Genomic DNA, 21601 nt, shown 5'->3' with positions numbered 1-21601 from the left:
TGTTTTGTTACAAAACAAAATACCTCTTCATTTTTGTTCTTCATCATATCTAAAGGCAATTCTGCTATTAGAAACCAAATAGTAATGGATATCTTAGTGGATCGTCTACCTCTTTCCTTGAAATCTGAATTTTTTTCTGTTATCTGAATTTTATTACCCATCTTGCACCTAAAAGGAAGTGCATGCTTTGCACATTACCACGTAGACTCCACACGCAGCTTGAGTTAGATTATTTCCAGAGTCAGGCACCTTGTGAGATAAGTAACAGTTACTTGCTCGCACAAGGGCGGGTTTGAATTTCTGTCCTTTTCACCGTTTGAGGCTTTTAGCAACACTGCTTTAGTATTTAACATTGTTGGGACAGAAGTGTGGTTTTTTATGTACGAATTCTGAGTTGTGGAGGAGCAGAGTGGAAAGGCGGTGATATTTACACGGATACACGTGCACACCTGCATGATGCTGGTACAGGGCTACTTACTGTTCCTTTGTTGTCTCTGAGAGAGTCGTTGGTGGACTAACTGAGCATCAGAGAAGAAGTCTCAGACTTCTTAGTTTCTAAACAAAAGGGGGCAAAATGAATTCATTTGAAAAGCCTTGTTACTCTTGACTAGAAGGGAGGTTTTAGTACTGAATACCAGAAATATAATTCTGTAGACCCGCATTTGAATACTATATCATACCAGAAACTGGGATCACTGAAATTAGCTTTCAGATGTTTTATATTGAGTCAATTAGGAAATTGGGAGTTTTAGTTAAGATTATTTTTAAATCTTAACCACTCATTAACAGGGTGAATAAATTCCATAAGGTAGCTAGATCAGTAGTGACCCCACCGTATTGCTGTTGGAGGAGCTGACTGTTGTGTGAGAGAATGTGACTAGCCGCCTTCCTCTGCATGGAAGGAACTGGGTCTGTTTGCAAATACAAATGAATTGGGCTGGCTTGTCGGATATACAGATACACAGTGGCGTCCATCCGTGCCTCATGGCACCCCACATAGACACACCTTCCCGCCACTGTTCTTTATTGAGGTATATCTATAATTCATACCCTGTGTTGCCATTTGCCAGCAAGGCACTTTTTCTGTGTTATTTTCCTCTGAAGCCGATATGATGCAATTCTGCTGATGGACCAAGAGCCACTGATGTGGAAATGCATTAATGGAGATAGTGCATTAAAATGTCAAAGAGAAGGGGCAAAAAACTTCTCAATATGTCGAGCCCCAGTTATAGTGGGTGCATGTGCTAAAGAGCGGTGAGTGATTTGTGTTAACCAAGAATCCAGCCCTTTGGATTTTGGACAATTAGGTTTTAACATAATAGCTATGATTTGAAAAGTCATGTTATTGAAAGACAAAAAGATTTCAAAGGCTTAAACAGAGTTTTTATTTCCGCAATTAAATGTAAGCCTTTGCATTATTAGCTAATACTATGCTTTAATTTTTAGCCCCTTTTTCTCTTCAAAATTTAGAATTTGAATGAATATTATTGTGTTAGTATTTAAAGATTATGATTTCAATTAAAACTTTCAGAATTACAGAACTATTATGGAAGCCTTAAAGTGCATTTATAAATCATCAAATCAAAAAGTAGTAAAACACTCATTCTAAAAAGACCAGAGATTTCTTTTTTAATTTTAATGAGAGCCAAGGAATCACAGCATGAAATATACAGCAGAGGGACCAGAGACCATGAGGCACCCCAAGTCACTGCTGAGCATCACCCAGTTATTCTTGACAGATGCTATCCACCCTCACCCGGCCCCGGGGCCAAGGCACGGGAGCCTGAACTCCACCATCCCCTGGAGGTTCTGGTGTGGAAGCCAGCTCAGGTCTGGGGGTGCCCTCAGAGATAATTGGCACTGCAGAGCACAGGCGAGGCATGGAGAGGGAGGGCTGGGAGGCGCGCACCGGGCACTTCTTCACTTTTTCCTTATGTGGCCTTCCTGAGGAACGTCACTTGGGGAGCTCACGGGCTCGCACTGGGAGAGCTGGGCAGCATCAGATGCTCGAGTCTGTGCCAACCTGACCCTGACTCAGGCTCTGCAATCTGTCCATCATGGCAATTTGTCTTCCTGAAGGCTTTGTGTTGATTTCTGCCTTTTTGCTTCCTCTCAGGCCCCAGTATCCTCCTCTCCCTCTGAAATACTCAGTCCCCTACCACACTGCGCCTGCGCTCTTCATTCGGAATTTCTCTTCTGTGTCTGGTTCTGACCCTCTCCCAGCTGGTGGCTGTCCCCACTCAGAGGTGGCTCACAGTGGCTCACACACCGGCCCGAGGGTCTCCCCAGTGTCTGTGCCACTTGTCTTCACTTCCAGCTTTGCAGCTCTGTCACCCCCTGCCCCCATAGACGCACACACTCACACCAGGTGTCTTGGGATCATCACAGCAGGAGCCAGCATTAGAGCGCACCTATCCCTGGGAGTCATCAGCAGCGCAGCCCAGCAAAGCCCCGTGATTCTGAGTTACGAAAGGCGGGGATCTTTGAAATTACATATGTGCATCAGGGAGTGGCAGTGGCCAGTGATGCCAGCCTGCTGGGTGTCAGGCTGATGACCGGCAGGTGGTGAATTTTCTCAGCCCTGAAATCTGATCACCTCAACAGTGTTTTGGGCTGAAGGCAGCAGGAAAGATTTGTAAGTGGTGAAGAGGTTGTGACTGTGTCTTGGTATATTGGAGCTTGCGGTTTGGAAAGTGTCGGGGGTGACAGGGCGTCTTAGTAGCAATAAGCAGTATGAGAAGCAGCTTGCTAAGATTTCTCTTAATCTTGGTCTTCACTCTTCTTTTGAACTCCATTTCTGCTATTACATAGATTTAAAAAAAAACAAACAGTCCAGGCGCAGTGGCTCACGCCTGTAATCCCAATACTTTGGGCTGCCAAGGTAGGAGAATCACCTGAGGCCAGGAGTTCAGAAGCAGCCTGGGTAACAGAGTGAGCCAGTCTCTTTAAAAAAAAAGTAAAAAAACAATGAGCTAGGCATGGTAGCGCACGCCCCTAGTTCCAGGTAGTCGGGGGGCTGAGGTGGGAGGATCAATTGAGGCCAGAAGGTCAAGGTTTGAGTGAGCAAGGATCATGCCAGTGCACTCCAGCCTGGAGTGAAACAGTGAGACCCTGTCTCTAAATAAATCAATAAATAAATAAGTAACAAAAAGTCACAGACAGAAACCTGTGAGATACTGGCCCTTATTTTAAAAATTAACTCATACTGGATTAGTTTCGATTGTTAAAATTCCTGCCAGGAAAGAATTCCTGCCTGTCTGAATCCTGTCCTGCACAGCATGACTGGTGAGGACTTGAAGAAGTCTAGCTTTGCTCAGCTTGCAAGGCCTGCCTACGTTTTAACCCTAACTCCCAACAATGTTTGGCTTGACCAAATTGCATAACTTTGTGGCCCAGGCCACCCTAACTTGGAAAATCTCTTAAGAATTTTTAGGAGGATTTTTTTTTAAATCAGAAATTTCTGCTTTTCTGTTTCCTGGACAAGTACATTTTTTATTAAAGATTTTTACACAATATTGCTGTGACACAGTAATGCAGGATGGAGAACTCAGGACCCAGATTGATTTTCTTAAGCCTACCAGCAGGTCCAATAAAGCATGAGCAGTAGATGAATCTATGTAAGATATATGCATGCTTCACTCTTGCACCCCTGAAACTCAGGTTTGTCCATCAGGAATTATCTACTCCAAGTATTGCCAAGCTGATACTGTCTCTGTGTCTGAGGCTGCGCGGCTGCAGACCTCTAAGACATCTGCTCCCTCCACTCTGCTCCTGTGGCTCCTGAGCAGCTAAGCCACTTGGGATTAGCAGTTCCCTCTCCTTTACACCTTGTGACCCTGGAAGGGGATGTCCTAGAATCAAAGACGTGGCTATTCCTAGCACTGAGAAGTATTAGCCCTCCTTGGAAATAACTGAGATCTTTTCTTAATGATCTCAAGATAAACTTTTTAAGTAAAGATCCTTAAATAGAATGGAGTAGAAAGGACACTTTCTGTGGGTGACATCCATGGCAGCTAATGCTTCTTTCATGCTGTACGGATCTAGTTTCACCGGACCAGGGAATTGTGCCATTTACATCTTCTCAGAGGTCAGTGGGATGCAACGTGATACCAAAACCCCCAAAGTTTTGGGGAGTCTTCCATTGCAGGGGTGTCAGGATTTGGGACCCACTGCTCCCCGCTGTGGCTCTCATCCATGCCGCACACTTGAGGGAGCCCGTGTGCTGGGGATCAGCAGGGAAGAGCTGAAATCAAAATCTCGGAACTAAATACCTTCACAGTACTGTGGTTCACTTTTGTATGGTTGCCAGTAAAGAGTTCATAGTAACAGAACAATGGGCTTTACAGAGCCAAATCAACTTTGCGGATGAAGAGAACATCCTTAGTTATCAGTTGCTAAAATTCAAGCAGCCAGACAGCGTTTTTGCATTTTCTTCACACCCTGACAAGGAGGCCTCTCGCCCCAGAACCCTGGAGCTCTGTGTGTTCTCCTGGTTGCTTTGAGAGGAAAGATGAAGATCAGTCAGCTGCTTTAGGAACGACTAAAACTGGTTACCTGCGTTGAGGCAAAAAGGAAGAAAATCTTGAAATTGTACAACAGGTGCTGTTTCAGCAGGGAGCACCAGGAGCAGAGCTGGGAACAGGTCGGAACCCTCTGAGGAGCATGTGTGAAGCAAGAACAAAAGGGAAAAATGTTTCTGATGTTAAAGGCTTTTAAGAAATCCAGACTGGAATATGCAGTATGCCTCAGTGCTTAGTGAGAAGCGCTTTGCCAAGATGCATGAGTCAGAAACACAGCTCTTTGGAGAAATGTGGAGACAATCAGGAGAAACGCTTTGAAAACAAGGGGCCCTGTGGGCAGTGCCACATTTTAAAGGCCCAGGCAAAGACGTGCCAGGGAGGAATTCTATTCTGAAGAGCTAAGGCGTAGCCACTAAAAAGATGATTCTTGAGAGTGTGGTGACAAAGTTACTACTGTTCCTTTACTTAGAAGTTCTCTTTCATAAAGCTGTGGCAAAACAATATCTTCGCTGCCCATTCTTAAAGGAAAAAAATAAATCATAAACATATCAGCTACCAAAGGGTTTGGGGAGTTATTACCAGGGAGCAGAAAGGTAGCTGGTAACTGCTGCTCCCCTATTGGACACGTGGGAGCTTTGTCTGAACAGGCTGCCTTGAAAACAGGTCACATTTGCCAGCGGGGGAAGACTTGGACAAGATTCAGGAAGTCTTGTAAAGGAGGTTCCTGCATTGGGCGGAAAGATGACCCCAAATCCTCTGCTTCCTGACCTGAGGGTCCACCTGTCTGTGTGACGCTAGGTGCTCAGAGACCTGTCAAAGCCAGACCCTGTCCATATGTCCAAAACTAAGCCCACGCTGTCCCCGATGTTCTTTATTCGCACAAGCTGGACACCTAGGAGACATCTTTTCTTTCCTCCGCAGGACCTAATTCATCACCACATCCTGTCCATGTCACCTCCACCACGTTGCTCAGCTCTCTCTGTTGTGCTCCACTAGCTGTTCCGAGGCGCCGTCATCTTTCTTGGGCTGCGCTAGCAGCCTCCCAACGGCTGGCCTTACGTTCCTGCTTCCTGCCTCCGACGTGTTCTTCCCAACACAGCCAGAGAACAGTGTCTTTAAAATAAACATATTTTAATGCCATTGCTCCTACATAAAAACGCTGAGTCTCCTGTTTCTCTGAGGATAAAGACCAAACCCAGAGAACCATCAGCCTGCGCCTACCACTCTCTCTTCTTATTTTGCTCTTCCATATTTTCTCCTGGAGAGAGGCTCCTGGATGCCCCATGGCATTTCAATTTGCTGTTTCTCTTTTCTCTTCTCACCTGGTTAATTCCAATGGATTGGTCCCTCAGATCTGAGGGGAGGAGGGGACGTCATCCCTTCCTTGGGACCGTTTTCTGTGAGCTCACACGGTGCGTAGACCTCTCCTTCAAGCCATGCGTTGGCTGTAGCGTCACGCCCGCTGCCCTGGTCATTTCCCTGCCTGCGTTTGTTTTCCGTCTTGACCGGCTGTGGTGCCCATTCCTTCCCACTCCTCTCCCATACTTATCTTAAAACACCCATCTTGGACAAATGTTCGTAACTGTCAACTAAGCAGAAGGTATTTCTGATTAATTTTAATTATTTCTACCGTGTCTCCTTGAGCAAGAGGGGTAGAATCTATTTTGTAATAGCGCATGGTTATATGGTTTTACAGGAATCTACATTTTTAAATCAAGGCACTTCTATTCTTTGTCTTTTGTCTAATGAGACAAATGCCACTTTACTGTCACAGGATTGATTCCTAGCCAGAGTCACTGGCTTGTTGAAATTACATGATTTTGCCACCAGAATTGCTAATGCAGTTGTTGCTGCAAGCACGCTGATGGATTAGCCGCAGCAAAAATTGACCAGAGCCTGACAGCCTTGTTTTCTGTTTTGATTGTATTTTGGGGGGGAGGAAGGCACACAGAGGGTTTTTCCCTCTTAAAATATTAAAGTTAAAATAATCTCGACTGAGATTCTCTTTTTCAGTACTGCTTTGGAAGAGTCACCTTGTAATTCGGGTTGAAAATCTATTTCACTAGTGCTGGATACATGTGTGACAAGAGTTTGTGTTTATCAAACATTTTAAATAGGGCGTCCTGTGTAATGTTATGTGTGCAACTGGATCTTTCCAAGGGAATAAAGTAACACATTTCAAAATAAACTGCTCGAACTGGAGTTTTTCAAGGTTTTAAGTCCTGGTTCTGATGACTTGGGTTTAAGTGATAAAGTGCCCCAAATTTTAGTATTAGCCTAGTTGATTTTGTCAATAAGCAATCTTTTCTGGCTTCATAACTCAGCCACATCTACAGTGACAGTTCATATGGAGAATGTTATGTACAGCTGGCACTCACACTCAGTTTCCCAATAAAGCATGCATTGCGTGATGCTCATTCCGAACATAATTCAAGGGTGGTATTTGCAGTGGGTGTGCTGAAGCTTCCCCGTATCTGCCACTGGGATGGGACTCTAAAGTGGCTTCACTCACCAGGTCTCCATTTCTTCTGTCTGTCCGTACCATTCTCCAAAGAGCTGTATCAGAAACCCATTCATTTTAAAGATAACCTCACACTTGACCGTCTGTCACTGTTGAGAAAATACAGTGTTGATTGCTAAGATGATAAGGCCTAAATTTCTTCTCTAAAGCATCAACATTATGTATAGACTTTATTTTACATTTTAATGTAGTTGACTTTAAAACCAGATGTTTAGAAAGCTGTGGGTACTCCATAAAATTTCATACTAATATTTTTAACTGCTGAAAGCAAACTGTGGTGGGAAGCGACATTCCTCTTTCTGTTTTCACACTGAACCACTGGAAATAGTTGCTTGGAAATTGGTGTTTGCTTTGGGCTTTTTCTCCCCAAAGCCAGCCCTTTGTTGGCATGTGAATATGTAATGTTTGAGAAATCGCCAAAGCGAATGAATAAAAGGAAAAAGTAGAACTGTTGGTGTATGTGTGCAGCACGATGGCAGGAACGAGGAGTACTTTAGAGAAACGAGCTTGCAGGCCCCACTTTCTGAATTCTCCTGATGATAATCTGGTTTTGGTTATAGCATGACAGATTTTAAATACATCTGGTCCCAACCAAATTTAAATAAAGTTCTTCTGGTTATTCTGCAGGTCAGCATGTTTAAGTTGTAACTCCCCAATTTGAACATTGCCATTTAAGAGGAGGAGGGAGCGGTGCCATGGTCTAACCCTGTGCCAGTCAGCCCCTGGAGTCTGGGGGGCAGCACCACCCAGCCAGGGTCACCCCCACAGTGTGCATCTACCGAATTACTGTAAATGTTTGTCTCCTTGCCCTCCTGAGGCGTTCCTGGGCAGCCATTGCTGCAGCCATGGACTGGGAACCTGTAGAGTCAGGACAGCTGTCCTTTGTAACAAGCACTAAGCCTGCAGACCCCCTGGGTGCCAGAGCCCAAGGGTCCGGCTGGGGCGCTTTGCTCTCCTAGGTACAGCTTAGGTTTCTGTAGGTTTCAATTGGAAACGTTCTGCGCATTTCAATTCGTATTTTTGCCTGTTTTTGTCTTATTGCTGTTTGCTTTTGAAAAAAGCAAGTGATTTGCTTCTTCACGCTCCTGATTTCTTCGGAGCTGTCCAAATGTTGCGTTGGTCGAAAGGGGCACAGCGGTCAGGGAGCACTGCTCTGGAACGTCCCAGCTGCTGCTGAGGTCGTCTCGGAACCCAGGTCGCTGTGGTCTCGGACATTATATTTTCAGTCCCACCAAGCAAGGAGATTTTTGTTGCAAGCCACAGAATCCGCCTAAGTTAGCAACACCGGGGGAAGCAGGAATGCAGGTGAGTGAGGGCCACAGCCGTCTCGGGAGTCACAGAGCCCACTGTCTCCACTTCCCAGAAGCAGTGGCGTGCAGTCCCAGCCTTCTTTTGGCATAATGCCGATCCCGCTTGTTCAAAGTTACCAAGATCTTGGCAGTAGTTTCTCAAGCAAGAGCAAATAGGATTTCCACCGCGATGGTGAAAGACTGGCTCTCCCCACTCAGACAGGCGCCTGCTACTCTGCCCTGGCCACGTGCGGCCTGTGCTCCTGGGAGGACTTGCTTCCTGACTTGGAGGCCCAGCAGGCCTGCAGCCGCTGTCCAGGGAGCTGTTGGATTCATGGCTCCCACGACCCCTCGCTCTGGCCAGCTCCCTGAAGCCTGTGTTCCAGGACACCCATAGAGTTCACACCTCCTGCTTTGTCAGCTTTCTACAACCGCAGGTCCATAAACCAGATGGATGGAAAGGTGTGCTGCAGCAGGCTGCCAGGAGCCAGGGACTTGGTCTCACTGAGTGTTAGCTGTGTTAGAGTACCACGAGAAAGAAGCAGAGTATACCGCACTGATAGTAGGTTTGGGGAATTCTGTTTCTGCCACTTACTAGCTGTGTGACATGTGACTTTAGGCAAGTTACTTAACCTTTCTGATCTTCATCACCTTTATTAATACATGAGCATAACTCCACCTGCCTTCCTTCAGGAATTTGAAACATTGAAAGTGTATGCCTAGAATTTGCACCAGGCATGCTGTAAATACTTAATAAATTACTGTCACAATCATTACCAGGCCCCCTTGTTCAGTTGCAAAGACTGAAATCCAAAGGACCAAAACTCCCAGAGCTCCAGTGACAGAGTCAAGACCCCTGGCTTTTTAACCAAACTTAAAACTACAGATGTGCTTCAGGGACCATTGTAACTGGCAACTGACATCCAAGGCGTGGACCTTTAAGGCTTTGATTTTTTTTTTGTTTTTTGTTTTTTTGGCATTGTTAGTTTAAAGGTGTTTCTTAAAACCTTTAATGTGTGCCTTCATCATCTTCTGGTGATTAAAGATGGACAGTGCTGACTTGGGGGAGAAGTCTTAGATTAGGGTCGGATGGTTACTTCATTCAGTCATTTGCCTGGTGGATTTTCTATTCTGATTCTCTTTTTTACCTTAGTATAAACAAGTGTCTCAAGGAACCATTAGTTTTATACACATTAGTTATATATGAGACAGAATTTAATGGAAGCTTGAAAAGGCGACCATCCTTTGTAATGCCTTCTTACAAGAATAAAAATGTTCTCTAGTCATTCATCCCTTTAACAATTATTATTTTTTTTTTTAGTAACTCTCCTGTGCAAAGATTAATTAGGCCCAGATCCTCCTCTCAGGAGGCTTCCATACCTAGAAGAACCACAATGTGCAAACATTATTTTAACATGCAAAAGAAAGAGCTCAGTGCCGCAAAAGGCATAGCGGAAGCTAAGCGGAGAGGCAGGGCTTCCTTTCAGAAAAGTGTCGAGGGCAGCCATCACACACCCGTGGCCACTACCATGCATCTTGGAGAATGGGCCAAAATTGGCTGTGACTTGGAGGCAGTCACGGCCATGGAAGTAGCCTTCCAGAAAACATAACCATCCACAAGTGAAGGTGCTCTTCAGTGATTGACTGCTAAGAAACTGAGAGCAGTCCCAACTGGTGCCATTTTTAGAGCAGTTGCGTAAATGCTAAATTGTCCCTTGTTTGAAGAACACCTCAGAAGGGATACGTCTAAGTATTCGTGCCAACACTCTACAAGATGATGAATTAATGCCAACACTCTACCAGATGACGTAAAGCCCCGAACCATGTGGGGATATGTTTATAGCTATTGTGCAATGTGTGCAGAAGTATGTGATGACCTAGAGGTTAATTAGAAGTCATTGGGTGATCTCAGATCTGTTCTTAGTGAACTCCAAAGGGTATCTAATTCTGATTTAGCAGTCTGCAGTTATTAAAAGTGGACCCTCAGGAAGCTAAGAATTGCAGGCTAAAGTAACACCTGTTTCTCCCTGAGCCACCCTCATACCTAAGAATCTTTCAACTTCTAACAATGTTCTTCCCAAGGCATCATGGAGCATTAGTTTATACAGAATTTCTCTAGTTTTTGTCTAATATTTAAAGACCACTTACACCTTTGGTCGCTTGATTTTTCAGATGGCTCATGTTTGAACTTTTTGTACAGACTTTTATCAGTTGAGTCCACTGAAAATGGTACACAAAAGGAACAGCGTATTATTGGTTTTCTTAAAAATGATTTATGGACCAGACGTGGTGGCTCACATGTGTCATCCTAGCACTTTGAGAGGCCACGGTGGGCAGATCGCTTTGAGCTCAGGAGTTCGAGACCAGCCTGGGCAGCATGACAAAACTCTGTCTCTACAAAAATACAAAACCTAGCCAGGCATTGGTGGCTCACACCTGTAGTTCCAGCGAGTTGGGATGGTGAGGCTAGAGAATCACCTGAGCCTGGGCAAGCAGAGGCTGCAGTGAGCCGAGATCGCGCGACTACACTTCAGCCTGGGCGACAGAGTGAAACCATCTCAAAAAAAAATGTATATTAATCTATTAAAGAATTAAAGGATCTCATTTTAAAATATCAACTATTATAGCAAATGATAGCTAAATGGTAGTGGAGAGGGTTGTAATTAATTTGGAATAGATAGGCAGGGTCTCTGGATTTTTGCCCTCTTACGAGGTTGTACCCCTGAGATGAAACATGACTAGCCAAAACTTCGAAACATTTCTTAAAGGTATACTCTTTACATAAGAAAAGCTTGACTGCAATGGTGAACTCTCTTTTTAGGGCATTGTCATTTTCCCTGGGGTCTCTACACCACTGCACAGTTTAAATCTCTCCCCTCTCCCCCATCTTATTACCAACAGTCAGAGAAGTGACATTGTGTGACAGTTATCTGCTTCAGATCAGAGAATACCCTTGACTTCTTTGCAAAAGTGAAGGGAACTCTGACAGGGTGTAAGACAGAACTAGCAAGGCTAAGTCACCAAGACTACCTCATAGGTCTGACCACCAGGGGGACGGGCGGCGGCATGTGAGGGACATGTACAGCTGATCTCGTAGGTCTGACCACCAGGGGGACGGGCGGCTGCATGTGAGGGACATGTACAGCTGATCTTGTAGGTCTGACCACCATGGGGACAGGTGGCTACATGTGAGGGACATGTACAGCTGATCTCATAGGTCTGACCACCATGAGGACAGGTGGCNGGACAGGTGGCTACATGTGAGGGACATGTACAGCTGATCTCATAGGTCTGACCACCATGAGGACAGGTGGCCTCATGTGAGGGACATGTACAGCTGATCTCGTAGGTCTGACCACCAGGGGGACGGGCGGCTGCATGTGAGGGACATGTACAGCTGATCTCATAGGTCTGACCACCATGGGGACAGGTGGCTACATGTGAGGGACATGTACAGCTGATCTAAGTGCCTGTCCTCTGACATAAAAAGCCCAGCCAACAAGAAGTAGAAGTCTGATGTCTACTGTGGTGTTTTAATGTAGGGAAATTGGTATGTTTTTAATAGAACCTAATTACCAATGTTAAATAGTAGGATTGGGGAGAGTTTCGGAACTGCTTTCTCCCATGTTCATTATATCAGAAAATTTAGGTCAAAGAAGGTTTTTTAAAAAAACATTCCCACACTGCCCATTTGTTTTGCATTTCTTAACCTTTGGGTTTTTATGTGAGGATACTAAGTAGTGTTGATAGTCAGAAGTTAATTTTGCTTGCTTTTGTAATTCCTGTTCTTATTTCAAGTTCCCCCTTTCTTGCTTATATTCCTCTATATAAATAATAACCTGGAACACTTGACATGATTAAAAATGTGTAATTTATTTGCAGAACTTGTAATAGTTGGAATTTTGAAAGGGTGTATTAAAGAGTTACTAGCAATAGAACTCAGCCTTTCTCTCCAGGAAATAATCTGTTTTACACAAACATGAAAAATTATAGCCCCACCCCTTACATAAATGCTTTATTAGGAATGACTGCCAGGGCATGCTGCTGGTCATGTGCACGGTCGGTATATGTGTGCTGTGCTTTCTCTTCCTGTAGGCAAGGCAGTTTCCCCGGCATGAACCAGAGTGGACTTATGGCTTCCACCTCTCCCTACAGCCAGCCCATGAACAACAGCTCCGGCCTGATGAACACGCAGGCGCCGCCCTACAGCATGGCACCCGCCATGGTGAACAGCTCGGCAGGTAACCTTGGCAGCTCTGTGCACCTGAGCTCCTCTCTCTTCCCTCCCCTCCTCTTAGGCTCCACCAGTGAATCTGCCCAAACAGCTCGAGAAGACGGATCCGTTGGCAAAAGTGGGAATCATACTACTTTTCTGCTTCTCACAAACTTGCTCCATCTATTTAAGACTGAGAATTACATTGTATTTTATGTAAATTATTTTTATTCAATCAGTATTTGTATAACATGGGCATATTTCAAGTATCATTGGAGATTGGTAAATATACACACTAAGTTCTCTTTCTCTTTGGGAATCATTAGTACTGGCAGATCCTCAAATTCTCTCCATTTGGTAGTGGTGGAGATGAACATTTCAAATTCACATTTCAGGGGAAATCGTTGGAAGGGCAGAGCAAGTGGGGGTTGAAGTGCTTTTTACATTTAGAGAAACATCTCTAAATGTATGCTCAGAAGTAGCTGCTTCATAAGTACTATGTACAGATTGTCTCTATTGGGAAACTGTTTTAAATATTTCATGGTGTTTAGTTCTTTTAACCTATTTTATAATCTCCACAGTAGCATTCTTAAAAATCAGGTCTGCTGAGTTCAGTGGATGAGTATCCGAGGTGTGGAAAATAACGAGAGTGTCTAAAACTGGGCCCATCTCACATGATCTTAGACTCTTCAAGACCTTTGAACCGCCTCCTCAGGTTCCGTAACTACCCGTAGACAATGAGGGCCACCTTTTCCGTGAGAAAGTGCTGCGTGTTTCAGGCCATCTGTTACTCTTTCTCACATGTTAGAATGGATCTCACTGGAGGATTCCCTCCTTCAGAAGCCGCAGAGCGGGGCTTAGCAGTGGGTCTCCTGCGACGCCCCACCATGCGTTAGGAGTGCATGGGAGAGCTAGAGCCTTGGTTCTTTCTAATGACCTTTTTCATTCCCTCTGCCTTTTGCCTCCTTTCTGGCCTCTGTGTCTTTGAAAGGCCTCCCCAGAAGTTAATGTTTCTGTTGGGCGGAAGAGGTCGTGAGAGGCTGGGCTCGCCTCTTGTCTGAGCTTCTGCATTGTTGATTTCTGGGACCTAATTGAAGGCTGGCATTCCATGGTGACTTCTCTTGAAAGATTTGTGAAAGAGGAACACATAGAACTAATGGTAAAAATGAAGATTTTTGAATAAATAAAATAGCCCTTCCTGATGCCACGTTGAGCGCTTATCCACCACAGTCTGGTAGACGTTTTACATTTGAGATGCAGGTGAAAAGCTCGCAGCCTGTTAGCTGGAAACCTCCTCTTTTCCTAACCAGTGCTGGCCCAGGTAACAGAGGGCTGGGTTTTGACATTCTATGTTTTGTCTGGCTTGCTGGAATAAAATTACTTCGGAGCATTGAAACCACACAATCAGTTTTCACCTACTATTAGCAGTGCTCATTTTTCCCTTCTTCCTTGGGACCCCAGAGCCACAAAAACAACCAACAACAAGCAGATGGCACAGGGCCCTGCCTCAGAAGATTTATGTATTCCTAAGGAATTGCCAGCTTAATGGAGACTCACAGAGAGGGTTTCTTTTTATTATTATTATTCAAATAATTCAGCTATTCGTTATCCCGTACAGAGGAAATCTCAGTGAAAGGCCATCTATCCTCACGATCTTTTGTAGGGGTTAGTAGTATATTTTTTACTGCATGGTACATTTTGGAACATTGAATTTTTAATAATTTAGACATTTATCCAGTTTTCCGCTACACATTGATCTGGTTTTATTCCAGCTTTATTAAGTGAAATGCACATCAGAGGAGGACTGGCCATGTAGCTCTGGCTGTGCACCTAGCGACAGGTATACGTGAATCTGCCGCGATTGCGTTCTGATCTCTCAGAGAGACAGGAGTGACACAGAGCGTTGTGGTGTAGCCCGGGTAAGCCTCAGGGCACAGGAGTGTCCACCTGACTGCACGAGAGATGGGCCAGAAAGGGTCAGATTATCATCACTTCCATCTCCGTGGTTTGGGCCCCTACAGATAAATTGCCAGTGATAACAGCAAAGCATTCCTACATCAAAATACACTGTTGTAGAAAGTGAGGACAGTACAAATGATGGCCGGGTCTGGCTATGGAATTTTCTGAACCTGCATTCCAGCATTCTCTTCGCCGAGTTCAAACCATTGTGTTGTAGACAGTGTACGGGGCCAAAAACCATCCTCCTGTGTAGTGACAAATTGTTACAGGCTTCAGTGAGCAAGTAATTATTTAAATGGAGTCAGTGTGAGTATAAATGTGACAACTATTTCTTCACTTAAAATGCCAAGGGAAGTAGGATGGTAAGCAGCAGGAATTTTTCCCTCTAAAAGAGCTTTTTCGGTTTTGTTTCAACTATTTAGATTAAAAGGTTAGAATTATTTATTACTGTGGGCAAAATTACAAATCATGTATACCCTTGTTAAATACACTGTAATACAACACTTGTGTTACTGGTTAGATTTTACTTATTTGTGTTTAGTTTTATAATATCCATTAGTCATTTATACTTGTCTGCATATAAACCATCATCTTAAAGTGGACATCTAAATTCCAAAAAATGTATCTACCATCTGCGGTTCTAAGTTTGCCTCACCAGACGTTACTCTACAAAATGTAGGGCGTTTCTCCCACTGTCACCTATAAATAGTACAGGAGCGGCCATATGTGCCACTGGAACCAGGCTTCCTCGCAGAGATCGCTGGGTACATTCCAGAAGTGAGTCCTTCTGCTAACCTAGTACCGCTCAGTCCCAAATGCCAAATGTCCTGTTCATGCCCTGCCCGTACAGGGTATGCCAGCTCGAGTAAGCCTTTACAAAGAAAAAGGCAGTCACACTTCCACCAAAAGCAAGAACCACCCACCTCCAGACCTCCTGCAGTGGTTGTAAAAACTACCGATTCCGGGGCTCCCTTCAGAATTCTTGAGGGGGGTCCAGGAATCCGCACCCCTGGCCATGTCCGCAGGTGGTTTTCATGCATGCGAGCTGAAATTTGAGGGCCACCGACTTGGAGGTCTGCTCACCAGTCTCCTGGCAAATCTGCCACCAGCTTTGTGGGGCATTAGCTGTTTACCAGATGATTTGCTGTTGTGAAATTTAAAAGAAGAAAAGATTCACAAAACTATGCCTAGAATATCAATCTTCCAGCTGGATCAACACCGTTTTCTGTCTTGGGACTTCAGGGTCTCTCACAAAGGAGGGTTTGGGGCTTCAACGCCATTCCGAGGGGCCAGTGGTCGGGGTTGTCTGTAGAGGCTGCTGGGGTGTCACTCGCATGCTCGCTCTAGGGTAATGATTTCAGGTGAATTGCTGCCCTCCCCCCATAAACAAAGGGCTTGATAAAAAGGATTTGATAAATTATGAAAACCAAATCTCTTAGACTGGAGGAAGCTACATCCTGAGATTATGCCAAAGTATGAGGATGGCTCCAGACTCTGTAGGTGGCTGGGGAACTGCTTTCCTTGGAATGCCTCCTGGCACAGCCAGCATCCTGGGGGTGGCCATGGTGGGGAGGGGCACTGGTGACAGTGACGGCGCATGCAGGGCCTCCAGGGTGCTCGGCGGCCACCCTGCCCCATGGAGGGTCAACCAGGCCTTGCAGTTCCAATGCGAGCAGCGCTTCTCCCAAGCCCTTCCCAGACCCTGTGTGTTATCTTCATGGTGGACTTTGTATCTCTCCACTTGTAATCGCAGTCACAAACATCCGCAGATGTACATACATAGCTCAGCCCTCTGTGTTTTCAAAAACAGTAAGATACTGTGCAGTCTGGTATATTACCACGAAAAGAGAAGAACTGTGCATTTCTCACCCTGTTTCACCATCTTCTGGGAATGACTTTGCAGGCTTTGTAAGGAGACTGAGTCGAGGAAGCGGAAGAAAGCAGGCATGAGTGTTGAAGTTCGGTCTTCCTCATGTCGTATGTTCTTTCTGTTCCTTTTGAATATATTCAATCCAGTGTGGAATAGCTGCCTTAGGACCTTGACCCACACTTACACTTTAAGAAACCATTCTAGTTCGTAAATTTCAGTGGTAAAGCCAGAGTCTGGTGCTTGAAAGGTATTTACAAATGTACTCAGCAGCACTTTCTGCAGTCACAGGTTCTTTACTGCCCCTTTTTATGTCTGAACTTTGCATACTGGATTACTCATGTCAATAGGAGAAGGAACAGTGCCTTGATTTAGCACCTAGTAGTAGTGGCCCTTCTCTTCTGGGAAAGGAGAAGTGTTGCCCCGGAGGCCCACTGCCTTGGGAGGCATATGGCTCTTTGCCATGATTCCTTGAGAATTCTGGTAAGAAGCATTTCAACAAAAAGAATAGTAAAAGCCACAGTAAGGAAAGCCCTTCTGATCCATTTAGTAAAATCAAATGTACATTTTATAAGGCAGAAGTATTAAACAGAACTAGGTATTACTGTAAATTCTGTCCCTGTTTATCTCCCAAAATGATAGCACAGTCCCACTTTTGATCATTTTTATATTCGCACACCCAAAATGCTTGTTTTAAAATATATAATAGAGAATGAAGAAATTTGGGGAATTTCAGACCAACAATATGTTTATATTCATGTAAGTCTGATTTTCAAATCAGTGTAAATTTAGTCAGTCATTTCCATAATGCATATTGGCCTAGTTCTTTATGCTTACAAGTTGCTTTTGTGTACGCTAACACATTTAATGCGTAAAATAGAATCTTACTATCCCTACTTTCAAAATAATATTCGTACATAATGTATTGTAAATACTGACAAAACTATCACTTAAAACCATTGGAGAAGCTCGATGCCGCCGCAGCCCTGTGGCCATGACTTGACTGCTTTCTCTGGAATTGTTTTGGCTGTCATTCCTTCGACCCCGGTCGGAGTCAGCCAGCTAGGACATGCGGACTCCCATAAACAAGCCCCTCTTTCGCACTCATCCTGCTTTTTCATCCTTCTCTTCTTCTGAAAAGGGTGTTTTTTAATGTACAGGTTTACTAATTCATATCTCGTTAGACCCCAGAGACAAAACTGCATGGAAGCAGTCCAATCCGCTGCTTTGAACAAGGCGGGCTTCGCGGTGTAATATCTCTCAGCTGCTTGAGGTTTCACACATTCACAAAAATAACAGCATTTTTAGCTGATCCCAATAGATTTTTCTCTGCAGCTGCATCACTTGAAAAAGCTTTTTGTTCCAGTTCTTAAAGTCTAAGTATTGAAAGTAATTTGAAAAAAAGACAAACATCCCAATTACGATTTGTGTGTGTTGTGATGACTTTAAGGACTGACTGGGCTGCAAATGGGCTTTGAAAAACCAGCCAATGTGCCCGTGGAAAAGACGGGATTTCAAAGTGCATTGTTGAGTGCGCTGATGTGGACTCATGGGCACGTGGCAGGGTAGGCTTTTTTGGCAGGACCTGTGGTCTCAACCTGCAGTGATGCTAACGATATTAGCAAATTAGCACCACAAAGCTTGCCAGCTAATTCACCAGAGCCTGCTCACTCTCTCACTGCTGTAATTAAAACTAATTATTTTCTAAAACATAGTAATACATGAATATGTGCAATAATCATTTTGTAGTGGGCAATCTGCGCAGCCTTTTTTAAAGCTTTTTTTTTTTTCTTGGCACATTACACTACATGTGTCCCACCACGGTTGAGCCAGCACTTTCATTTGCAGAATGTAGAATGGGCGCTGTTCATAAAACCTCAGGTTTATTTTCATCTGAAATAGGCTGGGTTTCTGGTTCCCACTCCTGTGCAAGGCTCATCATTCTCTCCCCTCTCCTTCCCTGTCTGCCTCACCCTGACTCTTCACATCTGTTCGGTGCCTCACTCACAGCCCCGTGTTGCGCAGATGGTTCTCACAGTGGGATACTCTAGAAATCAGCTGTTATTCCCTGGATAGCTACACTGATTCCTTACGGTAGCCTTGTTCTTCCACTAAAAAGATATCTAAACCCATATTTCTAACCTGAAAATGTCTGCTGGTATCTGCAATGAATGTGTAGAAGTCAGTTGTTCGTTGGTGAACCTTTCATACTGAAGCCTAGGTGGAATTGATTGCATTTCCAAGCCTAGGGTCAAAGTGTGGTGTTGACTCTGGAGCTGCTGTGGGCCTCTGACCTGGGGGGTTGAGCTGCTGTGAGGGTTGATGACCACAAGCCCTCAGACACACTGAAAGGATCCCAGCGCCATTGCAAAGTAATCGGAAATCCTTTCCTTCAGCAATTTATTTTTAATTATTGTTTTTGAAGCCATCTGCTATGATTGTCTTCCCTTATTGTGGACTGGACCACATGCAATAGATAAGGTTTTCAAAAGAAACACTGGGAAATATCAAATAATTTTGCAGGCTATACATTATTCGTACCTGTGAAATGAAGAAGGCGCTAAATCCTCTAGTACCTAGGTAAAAAATGTGCACACCAGCATTTGTTTCTAACACCTGATTAGTAATTTAAACATTTGCCTTATTTCCACTTGTTGGTTACTCTTTTAAAGGTATAAAAATTTTGAAAAAATAATATTGATATAAATTGACCTTCAGTGGTTTGGGTTTTAAACATAAAGAATGCTTACCCTTTTTTTTTTTTTTAGTTAAAAAAGGATTGCCAGAATGCGGTGCTGTTTGCATTTCAGAAATTAATATGCTCCCCATTACAAAGTCTTTTTTCTTTTCTTCCTACAAGGGAAACGCGAGTGCCTCCTGCTTCACTCTGTAACTTGTGCTGGCAGGAACACAGTCTGACGAATCACACATATAATCCTAAACTCTTTCTCCTGTTTTCGATTAGCATCTATGGGTCTTGCAGATATGATGTCTCCTGGTGAATCCAAACTGCCCCTGCCTCTCAAAGCAGACGGCAAAGAAGAAGGCACTTCACAGCCCGAGAGCAAGTCAAAGGTACTTCCTTCCGCCTCTGCACGCAATGTGGGGTCTGCCTAGCAAAAAGCTGCCATGTCGTCCTCTCTCCCTGGTGTTGGCCGACACTTTTATTTTAGTTTGGTTTCATCTGTCTTCCTTCATTTTGTGCGACATGTTTGTAGTCTTCTCTTCTTTCCCCAGCCCCTTCATGGTGTGGATCTGAAAGTTACTAGTTCTTATGGCATTAACTCACGGCTGAGGGAGATGGGTGGAGGGACAAGACCCCCTAAGAAAAATGCTTCGGGGTGGGGAGAAGCAGGGGTCTTGCCTGGTTTTGGTACTTGCAGCCATTTTCTCTGCCTTCAGTTTATAGCTTCCTGTTTTGGCCGCCTCAGCAACAACAACATACTTAATATTTTGCTTTCCTGCCTTATTTGATAAATAAGGTGAACAGCTTTTTTTTTTTTTCTTTCTTTCATAAGGGGTAACCCATGCTTAGCATTCCATGTAAGCTTGAAGTAAGCATGGTGGTGAGTGGCCTTCTCCAGCATCCAGCAGACTTACCCAATTCTACTAATTAAGAATGTTGTTTTAATACCTTTATCTATGTGTGGTTTTGTGTGTTTGTTTGTATATGTCTTTATATATATATATATATATATATATATATATATAATATATATAAAAAATTAGTTTGTTAAAGTGGATGTATTTTTTGTTATTTTAAATAAAGTTTGCCCTACCTTTGTCACTTTTTTTTTTTTTTATTCCTCTACCACAGGATAGCCACAGCTCTCAGGGTATTTCTCAGCCCCCAACCCCAGGCAACCTGCCAGTCCCTTCCCCAATGTCCCCCAGCTCTGCTAGCATCTCCTCATTTCATGGAGATGAAAGTGATAGCATTAGCAGCCCAGGCTGGCCAAAGACTCCATCAAGCCCTGTAAGTGGCTCTGGTTTTTTTTTGGTTTTGGTTTTTTTTTGGGGTTTTTTGATAATTAATTAATTCTACTTGAATGCTTGCTTGTTTATTTGTTTTATAAGACTTTTTCTTTATTATTTATCCATGAAAGGGTTTTCTTTATAAGTAATTATATTAGTGACAAAATGAATAAGGTTTGCGTGCATCAAAGAAGTTGATATCTGGTAATGAAAAAGCTGTTATAAAGAAGCACCTCTATACAAAGCATGCGAGTGTGTTAACTGGGTCGAAACTCCTTCACACAGTGACTTTTCTAAAATGTCTAATCCATTCTGCACTTATAGAATATTTTTCAAATGCGTTACTTCTCCATTTATATGGGAACTAATAGCAGCCATTGATGTAATGACAAGTTTGACCCCTGACCTGTATTTTGCATGTTCTCTCTATTTCAAAACTGCCTACCTGAAGGAAGTAAATAGTCAGACTGGGTTTGGCGTAGTGTAACATCAGCCCTGCTTTATTTTCAACCCATTTGTCTGAAATTAATAAAAACGTAGAAGAAATGTTAGCATGCGAATGAAATTTTCATTTGATAATGTGTACCTATGTTAGAATCAATTGAAATAGAATAATTCTGCATAAGACTGCTGATAATCTTGAAATTAAGTGTTGATTTCTTTGTGACAGATAAATTATAACAAAAATATCGTGGATGTATCAGAGAATTTTTTAAGCCTCAATGTTCTTCTGACCCTAGGATTGGACCTTTAGTTTCCTACTAAAGAAATTCTGTGCCATCAGGGGAAAAAAAGAAAAAAAGTAATGGTGCTATAGTAACCTTTATTTTACATTCATTTAAAGAATCAAAAGATTTAAAAAAAAAAAAAAAAAACCTTAACATGCAATTACTTGCCAACAAGGCACAATTAACATGCTCATTTCTGTAAGACGATGTATTGACGAGCACGGCTCAGGAAGGCAGGTTGCAGGGAAGAAGACCCTAGCTGTGCAGAATCTGGCAATCCAGTCAAAACCCCAAAAGGAGGCTGCTATTAATTATCCATTCACTGGTTTAAACAGATAGAGCCTGAAGGTTTGAAGAGTTGGTTTTTTCTGCTAAATGTTTGTAAAATTCACATGTAGCTCTAGGATAACCAGCATTTTCCCTTTCAGAGGAAGAAAGGGCGATATTCGCTCTTATGTTCTCTGTAGCTACGTTTCAATTTTGCAGCCCCGAGGTGAAACATAAAGCGCTTCTAGGATGGGTATAGCAG

General features: G+C 43.6%; 1 protein-coding gene across 8 annotated transcripts in view; it reads left to right on the top strand.

The window, feature by feature from the left end:
- Positions 1-21601, top strand: part of ARID1B (AT-rich interaction domain 1B) — a 441201-nt gene that overhangs the window by 385583 nt on the left and 34017 nt on the right. For 5 of the 8 annotated variants that reach the window (XM_017537335.2, XM_017537381.2, XM_017537353.2 and 2 more), the window contains 3 exons: positions 12426-12571; positions 19335-19444; positions 20187-20345. In XM_017537335.2, the coding sequence (XP_017392824.2) occupies positions 12426-12571; positions 19335-19444; positions 20187-20345 (415 nt within the window). The remainder of the gene's footprint in view (positions 1-12425; positions 12572-19334; positions 19445-20186; positions 20346-21601) is intronic. The other 3 variants (XM_017537389.2, XM_017537363.2, XM_017537398.2) reach the window with 1 other exon arrangement.

The sequence above is a fragment of the Cebus imitator genome, unplaced genomic scaffold (assembly GCF_001604975.1).
Source record: "Cebus imitator isolate Cc_AM_T3 unplaced genomic scaffold, Cebus_imitator-1.0 Scaffold6, whole genome shotgun sequence".
Lineage (NCBI taxonomy): Eukaryota > Metazoa > Chordata > Mammalia > Primates > Cebidae > Cebus > Cebus imitator.
The sequence above is the reverse complement of the archived record's forward strand: the minus strand, read 5'-3'. Positions and strand labels throughout refer to the sequence as shown.